The 22,902-nt window shown below is 43.8% G+C and overlaps 1 protein-coding gene across 6 annotated transcripts in view; it reads left to right on the top strand.

Annotated features, from left to right (window-relative positions):
- Nucleotides 1-4,464: 4,464 nt before the first annotated feature.
- Reps1 (RALBP1 associated Eps domain containing 1) overlaps nucleotides 4,465-22,902 on the top strand; it is a 91,863-nt gene continuing 73,425 nt past the window's right edge. For 5 of the 6 annotated variants that reach the window (XM_004651163.3, XM_045159363.1, XM_004651164.2 and 2 more), the window contains exon 1: nucleotides 4,465-4,668. In XM_004651163.3, coding sequence (XP_004651220.2) covers nucleotides 4,516-4,668 — 153 coding nt within the window. In that variant the 5' untranslated portion in view covers nucleotides 4,465-4,515. The remainder of the gene's footprint in view (nucleotides 4,669-22,902) is intronic. The other variant, XM_004651162.3, reaches the window with a different exon arrangement.

A 22,902-nucleotide genomic window follows, 5' to 3' on the forward strand; every position in this document is an offset into this window, starting at 1 on the left:
CCTCTTCTCCTTTCTTCTCCTTCTTCCTCTTCTCTCCTCTTCCCTCTCTCTCTCTCTTTTACTTCTCCTCTTCCTTCTTTCCTTCTTATTTATTTTTACTAGCATATATTAATTATACATAATAATGGGTTTCATTACGACATTTTCATACTTGCAGATAATGTATTTTGTTCCCATTCACCTCCCCCCATAACCCTTTCATATCCATGCCCCTCCCACTCCCTTTCTCTTCCCAATCAGTTCCCCTTCATTGTCATGCCGTTTCAATTCTTTCTTATTTTGAGAAGGGGGTTGTGACAAGAGTTAGGGTTGCTTATACAAGCATGGCTAAGGAGTTATTTATAGGAACATGGGTACTGAAGAAAATGTCTCTCTCTCCCCCAACAGCCATTAACTCTCTATAGGTCCTCTGGAGTGGGTGCGACCTCTTGGGCCCCTCTCCCATAACAGGATTCTTGCTGAAGAAAGTTGCAGGGATTAGATATCCACCTGAGGGATGGTGGCTGGAGAACCACATCAGAGATGCGGGGTGGCCACGTGTTAGCACGTGGGGCTCTTGGTAAACTGACCTTGCAGAGCTCTTTGTGAAAGCTGGATTTTATAAGGAAGTGCACAGGTGGAGCGAGGAGAAGTTTCAGGAGAGTGATTAGAGTTTGGCCAAACAAAGAATCTTTATCCGGAGCCCCAACAGACACCCCAGTGGATCTCTTGGATGAGAAACCTATTGCTTCCTGCCTCGGTTATGGAAGATAAATGCTACTTCCTCCTGATAAGTAAATTCAATTCCTCTTCAGCTTGCTGTTTTGTTCTCTACTAATCTGTCAGCACAGGGAGCCACAAGTGACTGGATTGTAGCTGGAAATTCAATGGGGCTAATAATATCCTCCTGCAAGAAGCTGTCCCCTTTCCAACTGGATTTCTCCAGGTTGCTCAAAACCTGTACTTGGGCACAGGAAGTGGGTTGCTGTGGGTAAAGGCAAGAGGGAAGTGTGGGACTGGTCTCCCACTCCTTAGTTCTTGCTCTCATAGAGTGGACTTACAGGAGGCACGGTAGCATATCTGGTCATTCATTTAGGGTGTCCTCTGTGTCCTGGAGTGTGGAATCTCCACTGGGCAGAACCTCATGTGAAAGTGGACACAGGGCAGAATCTCATGTGAGAGTGGACACGGGGCTGCCTCTCAAAGGCTCACCTAATACTCTGTGGAGTCAGCAGCCTCTGGGTGGCATGGCTTTTGAGGGAGTCCAGTAAATCAGAACTCTGCTCTTAAGTACATACATACACACACACACATACACACAGTGGCCTTCCAAATGTATAATGAAGAATTAAGTTCTAATTACAGAGATAGTAGCTTCGGGGACTTAAAAACCAGAAAGTGTACAGATGTGAAAGTTGAGACTGCCTGACCTTTGAATCCTACATTCTGATATTTAAGATCTACATGTCACTTACAAGTTTCTTAAACCATTTTGCCTTAGTTTCCTAATTCTCAAAAAAGAAAAAAATATTAACAGTACGTATTTCATATAATTGTTATCATTCGTGTTGGTATAGTTTTAATAATTGGTATAGTTTTAGAACATATCTGAAACATAGGAAGCACTCAATAATTATTGGCTATTAAGATGTAGGCTGCTATAAGGAAAAGGAACTCAAAGGGGACAGAGCACAGTGGAACTATTTTAGTCAGGTGTTGGCGGAAGGCCTCCCTAAAAGATGATGTTTGAACAGGCCCTAGCTGGTTTGAGGGAATAAGTCATACAAAATTACAAAAAAAAAAAAAAAAAAAAAAAAAAAAAAAAAAAAAAAAAGGGTGGCAGGAGCCCCTGGGTTAGAGTCAAGGAAAAAGATGCCAGTGACAGTTGGGAGGCAATGTCCACCTCACTGGGCTTGTCTTTAAAACTGCAAAGCAAAAAATAAAATAAAATAAAATAAAAATCTCTAATTGTGTACATATTAGCACTGCATAAAGGCTTGCAGTACAATAATAATATTACCATGAAGTGGCCCCATGAAAATGGCTTCATACAGTTTCATTAAGATTTTTCCTCCAAATAAGACAGGGTAAGTTTTGTTGCCTAAGTGTGATTTAAACGATCTTTGGGTTTCTAGTGTTTTCCTTCCTTCCTTCTTTCTTCTTTCTTCATCTTCTTATTTTTTATTTTTTTAGTTTTTGAGGTAGTGTCTCGCTCTAGCCCAGGCTGACCGGGAATTTACTATGTAGTCTCATGCTGGCTGCGAACTCACAGTGACCCTCCTATCTCTGCCTTTTTTTTTTCCTGTTTTCTTTTTTGAGTCAGGGTCTCAGCCCATTCTGACCTCAAAACCATTATGTAGTTGAAAATGACTTTGAACTTCTGATCCTCCCAACTCTACTTTGCAAGGGCTGGGATTACCGGGGTGTACCACCACCACATCCAGTTTATGCTGGAAATCAAATCCAGGGCTTTCCACATGCTAAGCAAGCATTCTACCAACAAAGCTACACCCCAAGCCCTTCAAAGGTCTTTAAATTTTAGAATCACATGTACATAATTGTGAGTTTGGAGTAAAGTCCTCTTATGGGCTCTTTGTAGGATCAGCAACACATGTGATAAAATAAGGACCACACATTAAAAATCATCTGTGTTGGGCAGGAGAAATGGCTCAGCAGTTGAAGACACTTGCTTGCAAAGCCTGACAGCCTGGGTTCCATTCCCTAAAACCCACGTAAAGCCAGATGCACAAAGCACCACATGTTTCTGGAGTTGGTTTGCAATCGCAAGAGGCCCAGGTACACCCATTCTTTTTCTCTCTGCTTGCAAATAAATAATACAATAAAAAAAAAAAACTTCCCTATCATCTTGCTTTGGTTGCTGACATATTTAATCCCGCCACGAAAGACTACTGGTTTGTGGTGGCACATGCCTGTGATTCCAGCACCGGAGGCTGAGGCAGGAGTGTCAACAGTTCAAATCCACCCTGGCCTATCTAGGGAGTTCCAAAAGGAAACACGCGCGAGCACACACACACACACACACACACACACACACACACACACACAAAAACTGCATGAGAGGGTTTAAGAACACTCTTTGTAAGACAGGTGCAGATTGAAATAGGACAACTTCATGACGTTCCCAGAGGACGAAGGAGCCCCTGGGCTTGATTGAAGCTCTACACAGGTTGACAGAACTGATGGTGGAAGTTAACAGTATTCAGTTCATAATGACCTTGTGCAAAAGAAAGAAAGAAAGGAAGGAAGAAAACATTGACTGTTTCCCCGCCTTATTGAGCATATTTTTATTTTCGTAGGTAAACCTTGGGTCAGCCTTAAGAGTTTCGTGTCTAGTAGGCAAGCCGCCCCCCCCCCACCCCCCCCCCCAGATCCCGGGAATGTTTACAGCCCTTTCAAATCAGATGCATTCAATTCCCCAGCACCGGGGCGGCTTGACCTCCCAAAGGTCCCGGCTACCTAATAAACCTCAACAGCTCTTTCCATCAAATGCTTGGGCCCCCGGAAGCTTGAGAACAGACACCGCAGCCTGGTTTCTTTAAATGTTCCCCCCTCCCGCGTCCCCCCCCCCCCACCATATCAAGGAAGGAAGGTCCCCAGGCCCGCCTTTGCTGGGTTGCAGCAGGGGTGCCTGCGTTGCAGCGGCCCGGGGGGGGGGGGGCGGGAGGGGGGGTCCCGCGCCACCCAGGCTCGCGCGCATCGCAGCGCGCCCGGCCGCGGCCCGACGGCAGGGGGCGCTGCGGGGCCTCTCTCTCTTCCCCGCGGAGCGGCCGAGCCGGCGCGGTGGGTGTTTCTCTGCCGCTCGCTCGCTCGCTCCCTCCCTCCCTCCCTCCGCCTCTCGCGCTCTCTCCTCCGGGCCTCACATCCGGGTCTGGAGCGCGGCGGCCGCTGTCAGTGTGGGAAGCGAGCGCGTCGGGGCCGGGCCGGGGCGCAGTCAATGGCGGCGGCGGCGGGAGGCGGAGCGGCGTCCACGCTCGGCGCCGAGCCCCCGAAACTTTAAGACTGTGCAGAGCGAGCCTTTCGCTCTGAACTTTGCTTGGGTGCGTGGGCCGCTCGGGGGGTTTGTGCCGGGAGCCGGCGGCGGCGGCGGCGGCGGCGGTGGTGGTGGTTGAGGGGGGGGCGCGGTGGTTTTGGGGCGGTAGAGGGGGAGGGTGGTGGTGGTGGTGGTGGACCAGGCGTGAGCGGAAGGGGAAGCCGAGGCGGGAAGCCCCGAGGGCCACGGCGGCGGCCGGGAGCCGGGGGTCCACACGTCGAACCCGCGGCCGTGGCCACGGTGGTGTCCGCCGGGCCGCGCGAGCCTCGGGGTCCCCCCCCCCCCCCACACACACGCCCCGTGCGCGGCCGCGCGCAGCCCGGTCGCCGGACGCTGCCTCGGCGGGCGCTGCGGGGCTCGAGGAGGCCGGGCCGCGGTGCCAGCGCGGCTCCCCGGGGCGCGCACGGTGGACACCGGGGCCAGAGCCGCCCAAGCCCGGCTTGCATGCGGGGCGGGGCGGGCCGGGCCGCCTGCCCCGAGCGAAGATGGAAGGCTTGACGCTGAGCGACGCGGAGCAGAAATACTACTCGGATCTCTTCTCCTACTGCGACATCGAGAGCACCAAGAAGGTGGTGGTCAACGGCAGGGTGCTGGAGCTGTTCCGGGCCGCGCAGCTGCCCAACGACGTGGTCCTCCAGGTAATGCCCATGGGCCCCTTTCCTTCACCTCACGCGCCCACCCCCTCCCCCCCCGTCGCCCAGCACCCCACACACCCCCTAACCCTTTCCCTTCCCCGGGGAAAGCCTCCGAGATGATCGTCTCCCCGGATTGGGAAGCGGGGAGGGAGCGCAGGGTGCTCCGGGCCGGGGCCGCAGGTGCCCTGCGCCTGGGAAGGGGGAGGGATCACCCCAGATCCAGGGGACCAAAGTCGAGCGGTGGGGGGGGGCGTCTGCAGAACCTGAGCCTGCATCTGCTCGGGAGACCCTCAGAGTAACACCACCACCACCCCTCTGCCCCCTCCCCCCCACCGAAGGATCTTGGCTTGTCAATGTGTTTGAATCCTAAGCCCTGGTACATTATATACACACAGCTCTCTGGATTCTGCAACAGTAGCAAAGTTATTAGTTATAGGCAACATGTCATCTGAATCCTTGAATGAACCGAATAGATGGGATTAAGTGAGTTTTGTGAGGTTTAGGAATCAAGTATTTGTTTTTATTTTTAAAGGAAGCTGTGTTCTTGGGGGGGGGGAATTCAGAAATTTGAACATCTAGCTTATACTTCGCTTACAGCTAGGAAGAGAACCTGTCAATCATAGGACACATGTGTGGCCTATTTAAGCTAGACATTGTCATTCAGTGGACTTGATTCAAAGTACTTGATGGAACTTGGGGACTTGGGTTGGGAGGTAAGTCCTGGGCAGCTGGAAGCGAAATATCTCGTTCGTTTCACTCTGTAGCTTTGCGGAGGAGCAAAGAATAAATGTAAACCGCCTCTGTCATGTCTGTTCTTACAGAAGACTTCCTAGAAGTTCCTCTCTAATGTATGTGGTGAGCGTAGTGCTACTATGCAGTGATGCATAGCTGCCGGTAAGAGCCACTGTAAACTGCATGTCAGGAGCACGTTTTGAGTTTTCACCCTTAAATGGATCCAAGCCAGTTTTCCAAATCTCCAAAACCAGACACAGGGGATTCACACCATGGAAGCAGAGCACTGGGTCCGAAGTTTTATTTTGTTCGGGTTAATTAGTTATTTTTGAGCCATATATCTCTGGCTGGCTTCAAACTCAAGATCTTGCTGTCTTAGCTGCCCAAGTGCTAGGATTACAGGCTAGGATCGCAGACCAGGTGAGGCGTGGGTCATTGACCCTAGTCTCCTGTAAACGGGCAGTGCGACTGTGGGCCTCCTCAAGACTGATTTCTTGTTCGTCCATTTGTAGAGGCAGTTTTCTTCTCACAAAAGCTCTGTGAAATGGACACAACCATACACACACACACACAAACACACACACTTCTGACTTAGAACTCACCTGTGCACTAACATGGCTTAGTAGTGTGTGTTCTGGTATTATCTGTATGTTTTGTATTGCTTTTTTTAAGACCATGAGAGGAAACAATGGGAGAGTCTTAGGTACCATGATGGATGTGTAGGATTCCTAGATTCATGCTGCTTTTGAACAGGGAGAAATAGTAAATTTGTTTTAGGTTTTGCCATGTGTATGTAGTCTCTGTGGTATACCCGTTGTTTCTGTTTTTATGATCATTTAAAAAATGTGGACACCATCTTCAGCCCAGGAACATACACAGCAGAGGTTTTGCTCCTCCTATAAAAGGAGGGGTTCCTTAGGGCTCCACACACACTTCTCGCATAGATTTGAAGCAGGACTTACAAGGTCTGGTCAGACCATGCTCATTGCAGGTCTGGTGGCCACCATTTTAATTCCAGCACTTGGAAGGCTGAGGTTGGAGGATTGGCTTGAGTTCACAACCAGCCTGGGCTATACAGTGAGTTCCAGTTCAGCCTAGGCTAGAGTGAGAGCTTGCCTCAGCCAAAAGAGAAAGAAAGAAAAAGACCACTAATGTGAGCTTTTCATTTTTTTTTTTTTTAAATAACAAAACATGCCTTCATGTCAGTTAGGAAGTAAAACCAAGAAGTCTCTCCTATGTTCTATTTTGGCTTTTCTTTGGGCAGGGAGAGTTGACATAAACTGACTTTTCATCCTTTTAGTGGTGCATAGACTTTGGAATGGTACACGCACTATTAAGATTTACTAGCATTCATCTTTACCTTAAACGTTTTTTGCTCAAATCCAAGCTATTGTTATATTTTACTCAATTTTATTGACATTTGAAAATAAATTTCTGTTGTCTTTGATAGAGTGAGCTTAAGTAGTTTAAATATGTAGAATTCAGTTACAAGTTGGAAACTGTAGGAACTCCTGAAGTAGGATTTCTCCAGTAACACATTCAGGTTGAGCATTCCTCATTTGCAAGTTCAAAATTGGAAACATTTTAGGGGCAGTATCATACCACAGGTGGAAAATTCCACATTGTGAAACTTCGATTCATGAGCAAAATTATTTTGAAAAATTATTCTCCAGGCTGGAGAGATGGCTTAGCAGTTAAGGTGCTTGCCTGCAAAGCTGAAGGACCCAGGTTGGATTCCCCAGGACCCATGTATGCCAGATGTACAAGGTGGCACATGCATTTGGAGTTAATTTGAAGTGGCTGGAGTGTCTATTCTCTCTCTCTCTCTCTCTCTCTCACTCTCCCTCTCTCTCACACACAAATAATAAAAAAAAAATTTAAAGTTACTATCCTCAGGCTGTGTGAATATGGTGTATATGAAATGTAAATAAATTTAGTCTTTAGACTGGGATCCCATTCCCAAGGTATCTCATTATGTCTATGTAAGCATTCCGCAATCTGAAAACAACATTGAAATTCAAAACACTCCAGTCTCAAGTATGGCTGATAAAGGACACAAAACCTGTACAAAATAGCAATCTGGAATCTTGAAGGCCATTTACTCAAAAGTTGGCCGAGGACACAGAAACATGAGACAGAAGGGGATGTGGGCTTAAGTTCCCTGAAGAGAATGTGAGATTTTCTGAGAACACAGCCCTCCATTGCTTTGTAACATTTGGGGCAACTCACATGTAACACAGAGTTCTGTACTTGGCATTGGGTTTGGCTTTGCAGGGAAGCACTCAGGTGTGGCATAAAGGCAGGAGAGGGACACCATGTACAGAAACAAAGAAGGCAGGACAGGAAGGGACAGCTGGACTTTCAGTTGGGGTGGGGAAGGGAAGTGGGATGAAAAGGGCTTCCAGGCAAAGGGAAAACATGATCAAAGGTGGACTGTGTAGAAGCCTCGTCAAGGACTAGTAGATAGTTAGGTCTTACCAGAGCTTTAGGATGTTGTGCCGAGAATGGAACCTGGAGTTAGGAAGGTGGAAGAATGAGCCGATTTCGTAAATGCTTCAGAAGGCAGTTGGGAGGCATGGACACTTTTGGCTTTGAGCTAGGAGATTAGAGGCTAGGGAAAGAGGCTCCGGAAGAGGCCTGGCATGGGTGCTGAGTAATGGACATGCCAGCCAGAGCCACAGTAGTGTAAAGGGAAGGTGAGGGCTAGATGTGTCACTGAGGGCTCCCCGCTGGCTGTACTACTTTCCCATGTGCTTTGTGGGAGTGTTTGAGGCCAGACTATCAAGGCTGGATGGGGAGCTTTGAACTGATCGTGAAGGGAGCGGGGAACATAGATTGAAAATAAGTGGCTCCCAGGCAGCGCCGTAGGAGGGCTTTGTCACCGCCACCGCCCCAGCAGATGGAGGAAAGCAACTAAGCCATCATCTATGAAATATAGGAAGTGGTGAGCAACTGGGCCAGTGGCTCTGAAACCGTGGGGTGAGGGGCCAGGGCGACAGTGACTTTTGTGTCCTTAGGAGCCATTTGTCAGTGTCGGCAGAGATGGTTTTGGTGGTCATACCTAGGGAGAGGGGGTGCTTCTGCTAGTGTGAAGTATGTGGGGTCAGAGACACTGCTTAATACTACACAGGACAGCCCCATACCAAGAACTACCTGGCCCAAATGCCAGCATGGTTGAAGTTGGCAGATCCTGCCTGGACTCTTGTGGTGGCAGTGGGACAGAAATGAGGCTCAAGATGGAGGAGTGATTCTGAAGGTGCAGTTGCGATGGGATAGACTGTAGGGACAGCACTCAGATTAGAAGGGGAGCAGGAGGAGTGTTTTATTTTTTAAAATTTTGAAAATTATTTATTTGTTTCTAAGGAAAGAGAGAATATGGATGTTCCAGGGCTTCTAGACCTTGCAAACGAACTCTAGATACATGTGCCACTTTGTGCATCTGGCTTTACGTAGGACTTTGACTGGGGAGTCAAACTAGGGTCCTTAGGCTTTACAGGCAAACGCCTTAACCACTGAGCAATCTCTCTAGCCCAAGTGCTTCATTTTCTAAAGAGGTAATGATGAGTCTAATGGTGGCATTTTGAAATGGTGCTGATCTTCAAGAGATTGAAACAGGAAGAGTTTTGTCTATGATGAATGTCAGTTCTTAGAACGAAGTTCACTTGCTGAGGCTGGGTGGGGGGGGCGGGGGGAGGTCTCACCTGTGTTGAGAGTAGGGGCCAGGCAGTGTCTTACACAACATGGCCTTGACTGATGTAGTCTTCAGCATTTGTTAAGTCATCAGAGGGCTGAGTCATCTGGAGAAATGAGGGGAAGGGACTCAGAACAGAGGGCCTAGCTCCTCGGGAAGAGGAACTGGCATTTGTTGAGTGCCTGGTGTATTCCTTTTACCAGGCACATCGTTTTCATTTGATGAACTCATTTGATTCTTGCAACACCCCATGAAGTGGGTATTATTCTTATTAACTGGGAACTTGATAGGCAGAGAAGTTAAGTAACTTGTTTACGGAATAGTGAGTATCCCTCCCTTCCCATTATTCCTGCTGCCTCACCTCACAGGCAGCGCTTTCTTCTCTGCACTGGCCATGTGACCACGGACAACGCAAGGGTTGCCATTCAGCCCGGTTTTCATTTGCTTATCCTTCTTAATGCTGAGTTTGACTTGTAAGTGGACTTTCACTTTTGCATAGATGAGTTTCATTTATATCGATGGCTTAATGCATGATCACTTCAGAGAAAGGGATGGAAAGGGTTGTTATCCTGGGCACATACAGACACATTTTTCATTACTACAACTGTCAGACGTTTTAGGTATAGTCATTACTCTTCATAAACGTGTTTGTTTCTCATGACAGCCCCACTATGTAGCCCTGCTGGCCTTGCTCACTGTGTATTTATTACATGTTTTGGAAGTAGAGCAAAACCTATTCTGAGGTGAAGGGCTTATTGTGTCACAATGTTCATAGACAAAGTGAAGGACTTGACATTGTAAAATGTCACACAGCAGGGGTAGGGAGAAAAATCTGGCTGATAGGATTTGTCATCATCAGTTTTAAGTTTTACTGTGTGCTGAATGACAAAGTATGCAGTGGTATGACTTCAAAATAACTTTTCCAGAGGTGACTTATTTTTTCAGAAATTAGAAAAAAACATAAAAGCCTTCAGTTTGGGAGGTGTCTTCCAACTTCACACAAACTTTGAATGTATATAAAGGATAAAGGGCCCTGGATTAACTGTTCTGCAAGTTTGCAAGCAGTGTCCTCCTCCTAAGCTGAAATGTTTAGGTTGCTGTGTTGAGCAGTATCTTGGTAGAATATTTGAGTAGGATGCATACATTTGATGGAAGAAAAGAAACTGAGGCTGAGGAAATGGCTTAGCTGTTAAGGCATTTGCCTGCAAAGCCTAAGGACCCTGGTTCAATTCCCCAGGAATCATATAAGCCAGATGCACAAGGGGGTGCATGTGTCTGGAGTTAGTTTGCAATGGCTGGAGGCCCTGGTGCATGCTTTCTCTCTTTCTCTCTGCCTCTTCCTCTCTCTCCTCTCTCTCAAATAAATAAATAAAATAAAATAGAAAAGAAACTGAAACATAAGTCAGTTTTTCTCTTGAACTTGCTCAGTTACAAGAACTTTCAATTAGTAATAGATTTTTTTATTATTTGTAATTTCTAAATCACTGAAATAACAAGCTAAAAACATGCTCTTGTCCCAGTCAACCACTTTCCTCTACCTGCTGAAAACCACATGCTCTGTACGAGGAGTCTCAGCTAGTGTCTTAATAAGCGTCATATTTGTGTTTGAATTTTATAAAAATATTTATTCAAAGGAGTGGCGTCATCTGAATTAAAGATCATTCTAACTTTTGTGTAAACAGAATACTGGGGGAGCAGGGAACAGATAGGATAGTGGATATGTTGTAGTCCACATGGGAAACAGCAGTGGCTTGAGTTAGCGAGGTGATAGGAAAGTGAAGAGAAATGGGCACACTTGAGATTAGTTAAGGTGATAAAATAGGAAAGCATGGTCATGAATTGAATATAGAATTTGAGAAAGAAAGAAAACTGAACGGTGTTATTGGAAGAGCCAGCATATAAATAGCTCTTCAAAGAAATGTGCATTTGATTAGAATGACTATGGAGTAGAAGCTGAAGGCCAGTGAGGCTATAAAGCAAATCTTTACTGCAGCCACATTTTACTTGTTAGGACTGATAAAGAAAGGAAGAAGACAAGCCCTTAAGAAAACAAGAGTGGAGAGCTGTGCTGGCGCATACGTATAGTCCCAACATTTGAAAGGCTGAGGCAGGTGGATTGCCATGAGCTTAAGGCTAGCCTAGTCTACCTAGTGGAGTCCTTGTCTCAAAAAAGAAAAAAAAAAAAGTTCTGATGGCAGACCTTTAAAGGGAGAGAAGTCACATCCTCAGCTTTAAAAGAGGGGAATGAAAAAAGAACAGGGTTTGGAGACAGATACCTAGGTAAATAGATTTAACCAGGGGAGGCTGAATGTTCCAGCCTAATGGCTTCTATTTGTTTTTCTATCACCAGGCAAGATTAACAGTGTAGTAGTGATAAAAAATCTGCATATGATAGTAGGAGAAACACACAATAGCAACAAAACAATCTAAAGTTCTTGAGAGATAATGTTAATAAAAGAAGCACCAAGATTTTTATACTAAACTACAAAATATTAGAAAAGCTAGATTTAGATAAATGAGAGGACAAGTTGCAGGTTTGAATGCTAGCATGGCAGCTTTCCCCAAATTGACCTATGGTTTCAACAAAATTCCTGCCAATCCTAACATGTGTAAGGAGATACAAGAACAAAAGAAGAGAATTGCCCCACCCAGTCTAAAACTTGACTAAGTACTTGCTGACCATCGCAGTGTGATTGGCCTGCCCAGGGCAATGCAGCAGAATTGAGACCCCAGAAATAACATTAGTGGTCAGCTCACTTTTCCAAATGTTCTAGAACATCTTAGTGGGAAAAGAGTATTCTCAGCAAGTGGTTCAGGAACAATTAGCTACCCATATGCTTAGAAGAAATGTATATATGTCACATCATACCTAAAAATTATCTTAGGGGCTGGAGAGATGGCTTAGCAGTTAAGCGTTGGCCTGTGAAGCCTAAGGACAACAGGCTCGATTCCCCAGGACTCACGTTAGCCAGATGCACAAGGGGGTGCACGCATCTGGAGTTTGTTTGCAGTGGCTGGAGGCCCTGGTGCGCCCATTCTCTCTCTGTCTGCCTCTTTCTCTCTCTGTCTGTCACTCTCAAATAAATGAATAAGCAAAAATATTATCTCAAAATAGGTCATAGAATTAATTGTGAAACCCAAAGCTATAAAACTTCATTCTAGCTGATAGCATAGAAGGTCTTTGTTACCATGGTTAGACTGAGATTTTAGATAAACCAAAAACATTTGAACCTTAAAACAACTGATAATTGGGCTTTATCAAAAAAAAAAAAAAAAAAAACTTAGTTTTAAGCCTAGTGTGGTGGCACATGCCTTGAATCCCAGCAAACAAGGCCACCCTGAGACTACATAGTGAATTCCAGGTCAGCCTGGGCTAGAGCAGAGACCCTACCTCAGAAAACCAAACACAAACAAACAAACAAAAAAACCCACTTAGTTTTAATATTTTAGAGATTATTTAAAGTAAAAGAAAACAAGATACAGACTCAGAAAAGATAATTGTATATCAAAGCTATGATAAAAATCTTTGATCTAAAACACGTTATTAATGGTGTAGTAATTAAGTGTAAGTTAAACCATACTGATGTATTGTCCTACATCCACTAGAATGGTTATAATTAACAAAATTGATAATGCTTGGTGTTGTGGAAAGAAGGAAGCTTTTACACTGCTCTTGGGAATGGCATAGCTATTTTGGAAAGTAGTTTGGCTATTTCCTAAAAAGTTAAGTTTACCTAGGAACCAGCAATTCTAAGGGGCCTACCTAAGAGAAATAGAAAGCATGTATGAACTGAGAATTGTTTGTTCATGCCAATTAGCATTATTCACAATGGTAAAAAAACCCCTGGAAGACAATTCAAATGCCCATTAGGTGGCAATTGGTGCATGTATCGACTGGAACAGTATTCTGCCACAGAAAGGAACAAGTTACTGATATATGCTGCAACATAATTGAATGTCAGAAACACACCAAGTGACAGAGCTATGAGATGTTTGGAAAAGGCAGATCTGTAGAGAACAGGTATCTGTAGTTATCTAAGGCCCAAGGCAAGGCACAGTCTTGGAGGGAAATATTTGGAGAGAGAAAATTTCTAAAATTAGATTGGTACAATGGTTCACAATGCTGAAAATCATGAAACTTAGTAAGCTGTACATTTATTGTGGCTTAATTTTCTTAAATATTTATTTATTTGAGAGAGAGAGAGAATGGGAGCACCAACACCTCCAGCCTTTGCAAATGAACTCCAGATGTGTGTGCCCCCATGTGCATCTGGCTTATGTGGGTCCTGGAGAGTCAAAGAGGGATCCTTTGGCTTTGTAGGCAAACACCTTAACCACTAAGCCATCTCTCCAGCCCTTGTGGTTGAATTTTATGATGTATAGATCATACCTTAAAGCTATAAATAATAATAAAAAAAACAGTGAACTCGTCACTTTGAAGAATATGCATATTGAGTGTTCTGAGTGAGGGCCTGTACTGCCTATATAATTTTAATGACAAAAAACAGCATAATTTAAAGTGAACTGGCATCTGGTGGGGAACGTAGGTTTTGAAAAATAGACATTATGCATGGAGAAGACTGTCACATTAAGTTCATGACAATAGGGAAAGAGAGAGATGTTTTTTGGTCTTCTGAGACAGGGTCTTATGTAGTCCAGGCATCTCTTCTGTAACAGAGGGTGACCTTGAAATATACTCCTGCCTCCACCTCTTAAGAGCTGGGGCCACAGGCATAATCCATCCTGTGAAGCCCACAAAATAATCTGAAGTACTTTGGCTAAAGTTTACCTATCTTTCCACGTCTGTCAGGAAGCCTGCCTGCTCTGTAGGAATTGACTTTCAGAGACAGGATATCACTTTGTTGCCGATCTCAAACTCCTGGGCTCAAGTGATCCTCTTGCCTCCTCAGTATGTGGGACTACGGACATGTGCATCACTCCCAGCTAAATTACTTTGTGTAAGTAAATCACATTTAGAAGGGGCTGAAGATGATGTGATTTAGAATACATTGTGCCTAGTTTCCATGCACTTAGAGTGGTGCACTGTACTTACATACCCTTAAATTTGATGTTTTGATTTCATGGGAAATTATAAAAGTGCAGTACTTCAGAAATACGAATTGGAAATATCATGTTCTAGCAAGCAGTAATTCTAATAATATCAATGGGCAGAACCACTTTGGGACTGAGTAGTCAGCCCGTCGCTGTCATAACTGTAGGCTGTGCTTCTAGTGTTACTCGTTGTCTATTTCTGACCCCAGTTCTCATGGGCTGCTAGATCTTGGGCCAGTCCTCACAGTTGGTTTGCTTCTTTGGATAAAAAATAGTTACAAGCTGTGCGTGGTGGCGCACGCCTTTAATCCCAGCACTTGGGAGGCAGAGGTAGGAGGATCACTGTGAGTTCAAGGCCACCTTGGACTACATAGTGAATTCCAGGCTGAAACCCTACCTTGAAAAACTAAACTAAAATACTCATAAAGTATACTGACGATATAGTGGTTTCTGCTACTTTTTGCAGTATGGGTTATGTGAGAAACTGTATGTGGGGAAGTTCTATGTCCTTGACAAGAGAATTCATTGTCTAAAAACTATCTGAAGAGCATTTGAGAAGGGAGGAGAGAAGGAAGTGTCCCATCTCTCACTTGGAAGGTCAGAGTCTTGACTACTCTCAGTGCTTATTGCTATTGAGTAAACGGTTGATTTTGAGTAATCACATTTTTCTTCTACAGTACTTCAGTTACGTTCCATAAAAATTTCATTACACCACCTTTGTAATTTTCTGTGCCAGCGAGCACCAGGTTTAGTGAAGATCATACATACTTTGGAGTGAGACAGCTCCAGATTTGAGTTTCCACCTGGTGTGTATTAACTCTAACTCCATTCAGATGATCTGACCTCTGTAAGCCGTGCGGACTGTAGCCGAGAACAGCACTGGCTCTGAAGGTGTCTTAACGACCTCCCCTGAAGTTTTGTGTATGAGAGTGAGCCTAATCCTGGTTCTTAGCACATGGCCATATAGTTTTGTTTGTCAGGCTGTGCTCTGTGAGAAAGCACCTAGTTTGTAATATCTTGTCTTTGTAAGCAAGCACCTTTGACCATTGAACCATCTCCCCATCCTTGCATTTGATAATAGAAAAATAATGTCCTTTGTTCATCCAACCTGTTGTTACACTTTGTGTCATTCTGGTTCCATGAACTTAATGCTGCTTCCAGTCCTTGGATCCTTTATTTTGCCCTTTTACTGTGCAATTAAGTTGAGGGTTTGTTCTCCTGAAGTGGTTTACCACTAAAAGACCCAAAGAGAGGATGATTCTGAGGCGGTGAGATCACAGAGCTTATAGACTAGCGGTGTCCTTAACATACACAAGTGAGGGGGTGTTTGGGGAAGACAGCGTGCTGCTGAATCGTAGATATGCAAGTGAGATGCCACTTCAGTCCACTGCATAGCAAGGTTAAGTGGGCATTTGAAAGCCTGATAGGAGGCTGGGGAGATGATGGCTCAGTGGTCTGCCAGCCCAGGTTTGTTTGGTTTCCTAGTACCCAGAAAGAGCCAGATGCACAAAGTGGTACATGAGTTTGGAGTTTGTTTACAGTGGTAAAAGGCTGGCATGCCCATACATTCTCTCTCTGTTTCTCTCTCTCTCTTGAAAATAATAAACAAATAAATAAATACAAAGCAAATTAAAAAAAAAAACACAAATAAATCCTTGAAAGTCTGACAGTAGCAATCAGTGGCTTGAGCAGCATGTATGAAACTTGGTGGTGGCTCCTGAGAGACATAAATATTTCATTCAAAACATATCGCATTTAGCAGTTAATTTAGTTCGGGCCCCGGGACATCTCCTAGGACATAGTAGGTGCTTAATAGTATTTGCTGAGCTAATGAATGATACAGGATGTTAACATTTATTTGCTTTTTGCTTTTTTTGTGGGGTAGGAGGGTTCGAGATAGGGTCTTGCTGTAGCCCAAGCTGACCTGGAATTCACTGTGTAGTCTCAGGGTAGTCTAGAACTCACGGTGATCCTTTTACCTCTGCCTCCTGAGTGCTGGGATTAAAGGTGTGCGCCACCACACCCAGCTCTTTGCTGTTTTGGAGATAGGATTTCACTATGTAGACTAAGCTGGCCTTAAATTTGTGATTTCTCCAACTTTGCCTGTGAAGTGCCAGCATTGCAGGAGTGTGCTACCATGCCTAGCTAAAATGTTAGATTTAAAAACAATATTCCAAATATATGTAGAATAGGAATCCAGTTGAGCTGTCTGTGAAGAACAGGTACCAGCAATGCCATCAGCATAAGAAGGCCTAAAGGAATCTGTCCATAAACCTTCAAGAATCTATCAGGTCTTGAGTATCATAAAAAGCACACAGTTTCTTATTAAAAAAAGAAAAAGAAAAAGTGGGGGTAACACTCGTTACAAGTGGCAGGCTTATGGAAAGGATGAAACGGGTGTTTGTCAGTCGAGCACCAGGAAGCTGCAGTGAGGTGCTGGCATTGGGTCAGGTTTATCTTTGCTGACATCCAAGTTCACTCCTTGAAATACCCACTTTGACAAGGGTGCTGGCAATTCAGACTCACCTTTTACAGATGCCATGGCGTGGCTGGAGTGTAGTCCAGCGTTCATTCTGAGCTGGGGGCTGGGGAGAAGGGCATCATGGTGTGTACATGGTATTAAAGTCCCATTTGTTTTTCTGTGAAGACAAGTAGTATAAATGAGGAAACGGCAGTGAGGTTTCTCATTAATTTAGTTAGCTTGGAAGCAGATCACACGTTCACGCAGATGTACCGTGAGAGGAAGAGTGTGTGAATCTGAGCCATCATTGAAATAAGCGCTCATGAGGCTGCTGCTTAGTGGGTGACCGGTCAGGCTGTGAGCGTGCATGCCAAGGACTTGACTTGAGGCATTGTTACCTCAAGGCTGTTCTCTCATTTTTTTTAAGCATCTGCCAACCCACCCCCATATGTCGATCTTGTTTTTGATTCTCCACTAACATGGACTTTGTGTTCCAAGCCAGCAGCCTGTGATCTGTTTCTCACATAGCTTACTTGTTCCTTATCCGTTCTTTCATCAGGTCGCCTTCCTCATCTGTTAAACTTTCACTGTTGCTATGCTTATGATCCCCACCCCCCTCTGCTTTTAAAGACATGTCTTCACATTTACAGGCTTCAGAAATCCTTACTTGACAACTGCACTGTCACCTGAGACTGCCTCTTACTTAGATATGTGTTTGTTCTGCATTGATTTTTGTCCACTTACGTGGTTGACGGCACTGCTTAGCAGCTTCTGCCGGGTATTTATATCCCAACAACATTGGAAGCAGACTGTAGATAAAATTCACATCTTTTCTTTTCTCTCCGCTTTTCTTTTTTGTTGCATTGTATCTCAGTCAACTTGCCTCAAACTCACAATCCTCTTGTGTCAACTTCTCCAAATGCTAGGGTGACAGGCATGCCCACCTCGAAAATTCAGATGTTATTACTTTGGTGACTTCATCATGATATCACATACAGAGCAGAAGTTCATCAAAGATGTTCAGAAAGCAGACAGATTTTCAGAGCAGGCCATTTGCTTAGCCTGCTCTGACTGTGCACACCCAGACACAACTGGGGTGGTGAGGCACAGCAGCTCTGAGCTTCTCACGCAGGGAAGTAAGTGTGCATGGTGAAGTTTGCAGCCCTGGGAGTTCTGCTGCCTGGCACTGTGGGTACTTTCCCATCCCATCCCATCCCATCCCATCCCATCCCATCCCATCCCATCCCATCCCATCCCATCAGCATTCTGGCCATGAGGAGACTGAAGCAGCAAGAACAGGAACAAACAGCACCGAATCTCTGAGCTCGGACTTGGCCGACAGACATTGCCAGTTCCTCCTCCCTCTCAGAACTTTTTTTTTTTTTTAACAGAGTGACTTCAAGATGTTTAAGGAAAACAAACTGGGAGTTTATTGACAACTAAAAAAGAAATCCATCATGACAGAATTTGACTATCTTGGCATTGTATCATCGACTTTTGTTCATAAAATGCAACACAAAACACAATTTGTGGAGTTTCAGAGTAGGGGGTTAGAAATGGAGGACTATCACCAATTGAGAGATAAGGGTTCCTCCTCACATGGCCGCACTCAGGGACAGCGTGAGCCCCTGAGATGTGGCCACGTCAGAGCCTCAGATCCGCCTGCTCGTCGTGGCCAGTGTCAGCCTCTCGGGAACGGGAGACGCTGACGTTGCTAGCCCTTCGGAATTGAGCCGCCTGTGCTTTCTGCCTGCCTTCAGAATGCTAGCATCCAGTAGCTCAAGGAAGAGAGTTAATGGTTAGACATTCTGTTTACTGCCCACAGTTTTGAACCCTTAGAGATAGACATCTTTTACTTCCTTAATCATATTTCCCTCTAAGACTGGATTTTGGCATGAATCCAACCCTAATGTTTTCAGTTCCAAATGGCAAAAATGGAATTGTCATAGTGACTGATGGTATTGCACCATGGTTATTCCCCATGTAGTGTTCCTGTTTGCTTTGAGGGTTCACTTGACCCTGCACTTCATCTTCCTTCCTAGTTTTCTCTTCCTTGTCACTGTCAAAGAATGCATGGCCTCTCTTCTTACCACCACGTACCTGCAGTCTGTTCTTGAGTGCTAGTCATTGTTTGAATTCCCCTTCTTTTTGTTTTTTCCCTGTAAAATATTTTCAGAGTTCACTCTTGTCCTCATCACATCCAGAGAACTTTCTTAAGTCTTCCTCTGTGTCCCCACTTCCCTTGCTGCTGGCACTGGACACTGTCCTGGTGACTACTCCTCTTCTTCCTGTTCATCGTGGCACAGCTGTGTTGTGTCTTCCGCACCCTGAATGTCTCCATACTCCTCCCCGCCTTCAGTCAGCTTTGATTCCTTCCTTGTCTGCAACCTGCAGAGTCCTTGAGATTCTTGGAAAGGTCTCAGCATATCATCCTTTTCTTGTTACTCTTGTCCCAGCACTGACAGCTATTGTTAAACTGTGGCTAGGCCATCTCTGGCTTATTGAACTTTCCTATGATTGCTAAAGAGTAGATGAGTGAATGGCAAGGCATGTGACACTCTTCCAAAGTGGCCAGTGAAGATTAACATGACATTTGAAGCCCTCTCTAGCCGTCTCCCATTTACCAAGTAGCCACCACCAGTCTTGCCCTGACTTGTTACCGTCTAGGAGTTGAATTGCCTTTGTTGTTTTGACTTACCAAAAGCCTATCCTTTCACTGAGGTTCAGATAAAGCTTCTTGAAAACATTCATGTTTTTTTACGTACTTCAAGGAGAGAGAGAATATGAACACGCCAGGGCCTCTTGCCACTGCAAATGAACTCTAGATGCTTGTGCCATTTTGTGTATGTGGTTGTGCTGGGAGTCGAACCCAGGCTGTCTGGCTTTGCAAGTAAGTGCCTTTAACCACTGAACCATTTCTCCAGCCCCTAAAACATTTATTTTCTTCCAACTCATATTAACCAGTATGTAGTTCTTAAAATAGCAAGCACTTACTGTATAGCACATAATAAAAGCCAGACGTTGCATTACTGAACATAAGTATAACTTTAATTTAGAAGTGGGTATGATTTCCACTTTTCAGCTGAGAAAGGCTGCATATTTAGCATGAACTGAGGTACAAATCTAGCTCTGCTTGATAGCAAAATGTTTACTCAGGACATTAGCCACTTGGATGCTTAAAGTTACAGGTGTGTGCTGTGGCTTATCTGATTAGGTTGTGTATTGTTTGCAGCTAGTTAAGAACTTTTTTTTTTTTAAATTTTTATTAACATTTTCCATGATTATAAAATATATCCCATGGTAATTCCCTCCTTCCCCACCCCCACACTTTCCCGTTTGAAATTCCATTCTCCATCATATTACCTCCCCATTACAATCATTGTAATTACATATATACAATATCAACCTATTAAGCATCCTCTTCCCTTCCTTTCTCCACCCTTTATGTCTCCTTTTCAACTTACTGGCCTCTGCTACTAAGTATTTTCATTCTCACGCAGAAGCCCAGTCATCTGTAGCTAGGATCCACATATGAGAGAGAACATGTGGCGCTTGGCTTTCTGGGCCTGGGTTACCTGACTTAGTATAATACTTTCCAGGTCCATCCATTTTTCTGCAAATTTCATAACTTCATTTTTCTTTACCGCTGAGTAGAACTCCATTGTATAAATGTACCACATCTTCATTATCCACTCATCTGTTGAGGGACATCTAGGCTGGTTCCATTTCCCAGCTATTATAAATTGAGCAGCAATAAACATGGTTGAGCATGTACTTCTAAGGAAATGAGATGAGTCCTTTGGATATATGCCTAGGAGCGCTATAGCTGGGTCATATGGTAGATCAATCTCTAGCTGTTTTAGGAACCTCCACACTGTTTTCCACAATGGCTGGACCAGATTGCATTCCCACCAGCAGTGCAGAAGGGTTCCTTTTTTTCCACATCCCCGCCAACATTTATGATCATTTGTTTTCATGATGGTGGCCAATCTGACAGGAGTGAGATGGAATCTCAATGTAGTTTTAATCTGCATTTCCCTGATGACTAGTGACGTAGAACATTTTTTTAGATGCTTATATGCCATTCGTATTTCTTCCTTTGAGAACTCTCTATTTAGCTCCATAGCCCATTTTTTGATTGGCTTGTTTGATTCCTTATTATTTAACTTTTTGAGTTCTTTGTATATCCTAGATATTAATCCTCTATCAGATATATAGCTGGTGAAGATTTTTTCCCATTCTGTAGGTTGCCTCTTTGCTTTTTTCACTGTGTCCTTTGTGGTGCAAAATCTTTGTAATTTCATTAGGTCCCAGTGGTTAATCTGTGGTTTTATTGCCTAAGCAATTGGGGTTGTATTCAGAAAGTCTTTGCCAAGACCAATATGTTGAAGGGTTTCCCCTACTTTTTCCTCTAGCACTTTCAGAGTTTCAGGTCTGATGTTAAGGTCTTTAATCCATTTGGACTTAATTCTTGGGCATGGCGAGAGAAAAGAATCTATTTTCATCCTTCTGCAGATATTTATCCAGTTTTCAAAACACCATTTGCTGAAGAGGCTGTCTCTTCTCCAATGAGTATTTTTGGCATTTTTATCGAATATCAGGTGTCTATAGCTACTTGGGCTTACATCTGGGTCCTCTATTCTGTTCCACTGATCTACATGTCTGTTTTTGTGCCAGTACCATGCTGTTTTTGTTACTATGGCTCTGTAGTATAGGTTAAAATCAGGTATGGTGATACCACCAACCTCTTTTTTGTTGCTCAGTATTATTTTAGATATTCGAGGTTTTTTGTGATTCCAAATGAATTTTTGGATTGTTTTTTCTATTTCCATGAAGAAAGCCTTTGGAATTTTGATAGGGATTGCATTAAATGTGTAGATTGCTTTAGGTAAGATTGCCATTTTCACAATATTGATTCTTCCAATCCAGGAACAAGGGATGTTTCTCCACTTTCTAGTGTCTTCTGAAATTTCTCGCTTGAGTGTTTTAAAGTTCTCATTGTATAGATTCTTTACTTCCTTGGTTAGGTTTATTCCAAGGTATTTTATTTTTTTTGATGCAATTGTGAATGGGAGTGATTCTCTGATTTCATCCTCTGTGTGTTTGTTGTTAGCATATATGAAGGCTACTGATTTCTGTGTATTTATTTTGTATCCTGCTACATTGCTGTAGGTTTTGATCAGCTCTAACAGCTTGCTAGTAGAGTCTTTAGGGTCCTTTATGTATAGAATCATGTCATCTGCAAATAATGATAACTTGATTTCTTCCTTTCCAATTTGTATCCCTTTTATGTGTGTCTCTTGCCTTATTGCTATGGCTAAGACTTCCAAAACTATATTAAATAGAAGTGGGGACAGTGGACACCCTTGTCTTGTTCCTGATTTTAGTGGAAAAGCTTCCAGTTTTTCCCCATTTAGTAATATGTTGGCTGTAGGCTTGTCATAAATAGCCTTTATTATATTGAGATATGTTCCTTCTATTCCCAGTCTCTGTAGGACTTTTATCATGAAGGGATGTTGGATTTTGTCAAATGCTTTCTCTGTATCTAATGAGATGATCATGTGATTTTTGTCCTTCAACCCGTTTATGTAATGTATTACATTTATAGATTTGCGTATGTTGAACCATCCCTGCATCTCTGGGATAAAGCCTACTTGGTCAGGGTGAATGATCTTTTTGATATACTCTTGTATTCTGTTTGCCAATATTTTGTTGAGAATTTTTGCATCTATGTTCATGAGGGAGATTGGTCTGTAATTTTCTTTTTTTATTCTATCTTTGCCTGGTTTTGGTATCAGGGTGATGCTGGCCTCATAGAAGGAGTTTGGTAGAATTCCTTCTTTTTCTATTCCCTGGAAAAGCTTAAGAAGCAATGGTGTTAGCTCTTCCTTAAAAGTCTGGTAAAATTCAGCAGTGAATCCATCCGGGCCTGGGCTTTTTTTAGTTGGGAGATTATTGATAACTGTTCGGATCTCCATGTTTGTTATAGGTCTATTTAAGTGATTAATCTCATTTTGATTTAATTTAGGTAGGTCATATAGATCAAGGAAATCATCCATTTCTTTCAGATTTTCATACTTTGTGGAGTATATGCTTTTATAGTATGTCCCTATGATTTTTTGAATTTCTCTGGAATCTGTTGTGATGTTACCTTGTTCATCTCTGATTTTATTAATTTGTGTCTCTTCTCTCTTTCTTTTGGTCAGATTTGCTAAGGGTTTATCAATCTTGTTTATCCTTTCAAAGAACCAACTCTTTGTTTCATTAATTCTTTGGACTGTTCTTTTTGTTTCTATTTCAT

This window comes from Jaculus jaculus, chromosome 9 (genome assembly GCF_020740685.1).
Source record: "Jaculus jaculus isolate mJacJac1 chromosome 9, mJacJac1.mat.Y.cur, whole genome shotgun sequence".
NCBI lineage: Eukaryota > Metazoa > Chordata > Mammalia > Rodentia > Dipodidae > Jaculus > Jaculus jaculus.